The sequence below is a fragment of the Bison bison genome, unplaced genomic scaffold, assembly GCF_000754665.1.
Source record: "Bison bison bison isolate TAMUID 2011002044 unplaced genomic scaffold, Bison_UMD1.0 scf7180017864492, whole genome shotgun sequence".
Taxonomy (NCBI): Eukaryota; Metazoa; Chordata; class Mammalia; order Artiodactyla; family Bovidae; genus Bison; species Bison bison.
Window position 1 is genome coordinate 5,993,330 of NW_011495051.1, and position 5,699 is coordinate 5,999,028.

General features: G+C 54.5%; 2 protein-coding genes across 2 annotated transcripts in view; one reads left to right on the forward strand and one right to left on the reverse strand.

Moving 5' to 3' along the window:
* KANK3 (KN motif and ankyrin repeat domains 3) overlaps window positions 1-4,709 on the forward strand; it is a gene marked incomplete at its 5' end in the record, with an annotated part of 5,988 nt that extends 1,279 nt beyond the window's left edge. Inside the window, 6 exons of the mRNA XM_010828477.1 lie at window positions 4-16; window positions 483-699; window positions 3,017-3,159; window positions 3,288-3,488; window positions 3,563-3,661; window positions 4,456-4,709. Coding sequence (XP_010826779.1) covers window positions 4-16; window positions 483-699; window positions 3,017-3,159; window positions 3,288-3,488; window positions 3,563-3,661; window positions 4,456-4,533 — 751 coding nt within the window. The remainder of the gene's footprint in view (window positions 1-3; window positions 17-482; window positions 700-3,016; window positions 3,160-3,287; window positions 3,489-3,562; window positions 3,662-4,455) is intronic.
* Window positions 4,710-4,878: 169 nt separating this feature from the next.
* RPS28 (ribosomal protein S28) overlaps window positions 4,879-5,699 on the reverse strand; it is a 1,263-nt gene continuing 442 nt past the window's right edge. Inside the window, exons 3-4 of the mRNA XM_010828267.1 lie at window positions 5,152-5,285; window positions 4,879-4,955 (exon numbers count right to left, since the gene is read on the reverse strand). Of these exons, the coding sequence (XP_010826569.1) occupies window positions 5,163-5,285 (123 nt within the window). The 3' untranslated portion in view covers window positions 4,879-4,955; window positions 5,152-5,162. The remainder of the gene's footprint in view (window positions 4,956-5,151; window positions 5,286-5,699) is intronic.

Consider the following 5,699-nt stretch of genomic DNA (forward strand, 5'->3'; position numbering starts at 1 on the left):
GATCCCCCGCGACAGTGTGAGTGCATAGAGAGCCCGTCACAGGAGTCTGATGCCTGCCTAGGGAAGAGCATCGCCTTCTTTAGAGTTAAGGGGGCCCCAAGTTCCGTCACCTCGCGCCAGGGCCCTCCATGGATACCAAGGTCTCCAAAGGGATCTCCGCCCCAGAACAGGGCTGATTTTTCTCTGATTTCCCCAGAAGGGTCCACCCCGGCCCCAACCCCATCCCGGACTCCCCAAAGACAAGCGCTCACAGTCTTCCTCCACTCCTGGTTCTCTCGGAGGCTCTCCTCGGGAAGGAGAGCATCCTTGCCCTCTGGGGCCGCGTACCCACACTGACACTGCTCCCTCCTCCAAAGGGGTGCGGCCCACGAGTCCACGCCCCTCTTCAAATACGGAGGGACCAACCCCCCCTGCCTGGGTTCCCAGACCCGCCCCCACACCTGCCCTGGGCCCTCGCTGATGTCTCTCTCCTGTCCTGGCAGGGCGCGGCGCGCCTGGTGGCCCAGGAGTGGTTTCGGGTGTCGAGCCAGCGGCGCTCTCAAGCGGAGACCGTGGCCGGGGTCCTGGGCGCGGTGGCGCGCCTGGGGCGAGAGCTGCTGGAGCACGTGGTGAACCTGGCGGATGGCAACGGAAACACAGCCCTGCACTACAGCGTGTCCCATGGGAACCTGGCCATCGCGAGCTTGCTGCTGGATACGGGTCAGCATTGAGGAGGGGTGGGGAGGGCACTAGAGAATAGGGACCCACGGAAGGGGGAATCTGGGTAGTGCTGGGCTGGCACTGCCATCCTACACCTGCCAAGGATGCAGAGGAGGACTGGCATTCTCACCTAAACTCTCACCTCCCATCATCTCAGGTCACTGTCTCCTGTTGTCCGACTCCCACAATCCTTGGGGCTCGTGGGACCAGTAGCCATTGCTCCCACCCAGTTTCACTGCACTGTCTCCTTGCTCCCCCTCTGGCCTGTTATTAACTTCTCCTTTATGTACTCTCTCAAAATCCTCCTGCTGCCCTTCCCTCACTTCATCCTGCTTGCTTATCAGACTTCATTGAGGCACACAGTAGACCCTCTGGTGTTTGTTGAATGAATGAGCTTTCATGAATGGGAGCTCTGGGCGGGTGCGTGTAGGGAGTGGAGAGAAGGATCAGTTTTACTTGATAAGTATCAAACATAATTTCCAACAGAGGTAAGGGCCATGACAAGATAAAATCAGGGAAGGGAATCAAGAAACAGGGTAATCCTTTAGTTTAGGATCCTTCCTTAGCAAGGCCTCAGAAGGGAAAAGCAGGCGGGGGAAGATAGATGGGGTGCCTGGCGAGCTGCAGACACCCCACTGTGGTTACTTTGAGCCCCTTCTGCACCTAACATCCTCCACCAGGGTCACAGAGGCTTGTGAGAGGAATGGACACCTAGACAATAGGCCACACAACTGGGGGATGACCTTAGTCCTGACTTAACTATCCCACCTTTTTAAAAAATTTACTTGGTTGTACCAGGTCTTGTCTCATGCAGGATCTTTGTTGTGGAATGCGAAATCTTAGTTGTAGCATGTGGGATCTAGCTCCCTGAACAGGGATGGAACCTCGGGCCCCCTGCATTGGCAGCACAGTCTTAACCACTGTACCACCAGGGAAGCGCTGTGACTTAAAACTGTTTACTTCTCAGCCCACTGTCTCAGATCTCCTTTCCCCAAACCTCTCCCACCATTCATCTCCCCAAACTGCACCTAGTCTTGAGCTTTCAGAATGGTGGGGGTACCCAAGCATTGAACACCCTGGGGAATGAGATCCAGAGGTAGGTGCTATGATGTGTGGGAGGGGGCCAAGATGGCAACAGAACTGACCCTAGAGGAAATGGAGCTGACATTTGTGTTCATCTGTAAAGGACAGGCAGCAACAACCAAGCTGTTTCCCAGGGCTGCTGTAAAAAGTACCACAAAGTGCCACAATTTGTTTAGAACAAATTGTGTTGCAGTTCAGGACGCCATTAAGTTCACAGGACTGGTTCATTATTAGGGGTCAGAGTGAAACTATTCCATGCCTTTCTCCCAAGTTTCTACTGATGGCAGCTCATCTCTGCCTTCAGCATCACATGGCGATCTGTTTCTTCTGAGGATACTAGTCATATGGAATTGTTCAGTTGCTCAGTCGTATCTGATTCTTTGTGACCCCATGGACAGCAGCATGCCAGGCTCTTTTGCCCTGGAGGTTTGCTCAAATTCATGTGATGGGGCCAAATTTCTTTTGATCTGTTCTGGCTGCTGTGTGGAAACTGGAATGGAGTTGGGACACCAGGGGGGCCCAGCTGACAGTTCTCTGGGGAACCAACAATGGTGGCTTTGTGGACAGTAGTCCTTTTATTGATGCTTTCCAACTGTGGTGTTGAAGACTCAAAGAGTCCCTTGGACTGCAAGGAGATCAAACCAGTCAATCCTATAGGAAATCAACCTTGACTATTCATTGGAAGGACTGATGCTGAAGCTCCAGTATTCTGGCCACCTGATGCGAAGAGCCAGCTCATTGGAAAAGACCCTGATGCTGGGAAACATTGAAGGTGGAAGAGGGCAACAGAGGATGAGATGGTTGGATGGCATCACCAATTCAATGGACATGAACTTGAGCAAACTCCAGAAAACAGTGAAGGACAGGGAGGCATGGTGTGCTGCAGTCCATGGGGTTGCAGTCAGACACGACTGAGTGGCTGAACAATTAGTGGGAGGTATTGCTCTAGGTACTGGGGGATACGATGGTTTGGACAGAACCAAGTCTCCAAACCTGTTTGTAATAGGGAGGTGAGGAAACCTTTCAGTGAGATGGAAACAGAACTCTAAAGGTGAGAAGGGCCACATGGCTCCTGGAGAGGGAAGAGCCTTGTAAGGCAGAGGAACAAGTAAAATCATGCATGACCCTCAGTGACCAAGCTGGCTAAACAGATGGTGAACTTGATGCTTGGAGGGAAGTGAGTGGACAAATTTAGGTGTCGGCTTCTTGAACTGATGCCTCTTCGCTTTCCTAGGGGTCTGCAAGATTGACCACCAGAATCGAGCTGGCTACTCTGCCCTCATGTTGGCGGCACTTACTTCTGTGGGGCGAGAGGAGGACATGGCTGTGGTCCAGAGACTCTTTCAAATGGGCAACGTTAACGCCAAGGCCAGCCAGGTGCATAGATGCCTCCTCCCTGGTTGAGTCCAGGTGGCACTTTCACTTCCGGAGCCAAGTCTCTGAGACCCCCCTCCCTTTCCTGCAGAGCCCACACCAGCCTTGTCCCCTTCTTTCCCTCTCCCCAGACAGGACAGACAGCCCTCATGCTGGCCATCAGCCACGGCCGCCAGGACATGGTAGCTGCCCTGCTGGAATGCGGGGCAGACGTGAACGTGCAAGATGCAGACGGGGCCACGGCACTCATGTGCGCCAGCGAGTATGGGCGCCTAGACACTGTGCGGTTGCTGCTGGCCCAGCCAGGCTGTGACCCTGCCCTCCTGGACAACGTGAGCCACCATGGGGCTGGTGTGGGGTAGTGGTGCCTTGATTCAGGGACCTGACTGTCTCCATGATCCCTCAGGAGGGCACCAGCGCCCTGGCCATTGCCTTGGAGGCTGAGCAGGACGAGGTGGCCGCTCTGCTGCATGCCCACCTGAGCTCAGGCCAGCCTGGCTCCCAGGTGAGTGCGATCCCATCCTGCAGAAATGGAGTTTACCAGCTGCACAGCTCAAGGATACCAAGTGTGCTCCCAGAAAAGGGGCTTTTCTTTGTGCACCCACAGAGGGAGCACTGGGTGGCAGGAACCTGGGTCTGATGTTCAATCTTCAGAACACCCCAAGGGTTAGACACACTTTCACATGTAAAGTGAAGGTCATGAGCCTGAGGCCTCCAGGGGGGCTTGCCCTAAGGTCAGACAAGAGCTGTTAGACCTAGCTCAGACCATCATGTCTGTGGACTCCCATTACAGGCCCAGAGCAAAGGAATAAAAGCATCCTTTGGAGTTAGTCCTCTTGCCTGGAGATCCCATAGATAAAAAAGCCTGGCAGGCACAATCAATGGGGTTGCAGGGAGCTGGAGATGACTGAGCAAGCGAGTCACTAACACTTTCGCTTTAGAGTTAGGGAGCAGGGCAAGGGGATTCAGTCTGTCCCCAAAAGGGAGGTGCTTATTAGCAAAAGTGCCAGCATTTTCCTAGTTAAACTTGCCCTACCAGTCTCCCCTTCCTGCACTCTCCTGTACATGTGTGGGAAAAGAACCACAGAGATCAAGTGCCTCTTCCAGGTCAGATGGGACAGAGGCTGGATTCAAATCCTGGCAGCCTGGCTCTACTGTGCAAGGTGGGGTTCCACTTAGGGTCGGTGAAAACAAGTGACCTCCAGTAGCTTAAGCATCTCTGAGTGTTAAGGGGGGCTGAAACCCAGTGTCCTGTCTGCCGGAGACTGACAGGAACCTCCCCCCCACCTCTCTCACCAGCTGTCCCCTGATTCATCCACGGCCACGCCTGGTGAAGGAGGCTGCAGTGACAGTGGAGACGACCCCCTGCCCCAGTGACTGGCCTAACACATCTGGGTCGGGGAGGCGGAGTCAGGTCTTGATCTCTGGGCAGAGGTCTGTGGTCAGAGGCTCAGCTTGAACCACACAGGGTGAGGAGGCAGCTGAGGGAGTGACACAGCCCCTAGTCGACCCATTCCTCCAGGCTTCTTACCTAATAAAACCTTCCTAACTCATCTTGTCCTGTTTTGGAGGTGTACATAGACACATGGTTCTCCCGCCTCACAAAGAAAATGCCTTGTTGGCGAACACCCCCCATTTTCAGAGTACACTGGGTCAGTGACCACCTGGGGGCCCCACAGAAGGATTTTGGAAATCTAATGACAACCCAGACAAAACCTCAGGTTTTCATACGATACAAACACTTTATTAACAGCAGATCATCCTGGTGGGCCAAGGCGACAACCCAGACATTCAGCACCCTGTAAACAAACCAAAGCGTTGAAATGCTGACAAGGTGCCCCCACCCCAAACAGGGAAACTCCCTCCCCCATCTTGCTAACTTCAGCAGACCCCGACCAACAGCCCTTGATCCTTGAGCCCTGACGAAATCTCCCCACCCCCAGGCAAGGGTCTAACAAGGAGCTGCTCAATTTCCCACTCCACTTGTGCACTCACCAGTCACAAGTTCAGCGCAGCCTCCGAGCCTCTCGCTCTGACTCCAACAGGGTGAGCACGTCGCCCTCGCGCACGGGGCCTTTCACGTTTCGGATGATGGAGCGGCTCGTGTCGTCCATGAATTCTACGCGCACCTACGGGTCCCACAGGAAGGACGGGAAGAAGTCAGAGTCGGTTGAGAATAGGATCCGTGGGATAAGCGGCTGATGTCGATCCAGAGAACGTTTCTGCTTAGAGACACTTAAAAGGGGCTGAGGCTGGGAAGGCAGGACTGGGATAGGAGACAAGCCGGAGAGGGGCCAAGGCGTGGAGAACAAAGCTCCCGAGCGCCAGAAGATGCCACCAGGGGAGACAACTGGGGGTTGTCGTGAGAGCATGGAGCCACTGTGGTCGTTGGCACAGGCTGAACCAGGACAACGAACTATGTCAGAACACGGGGAATGAGATCGCCAGAGCCCAGATCCAGTGGGCAGGGCCTTGCCTAAGTTCCGACCCTCGACCTTCTGTAAGCTCCGGGAAATAGGGAACGTATCGGTTCCCAGATACCA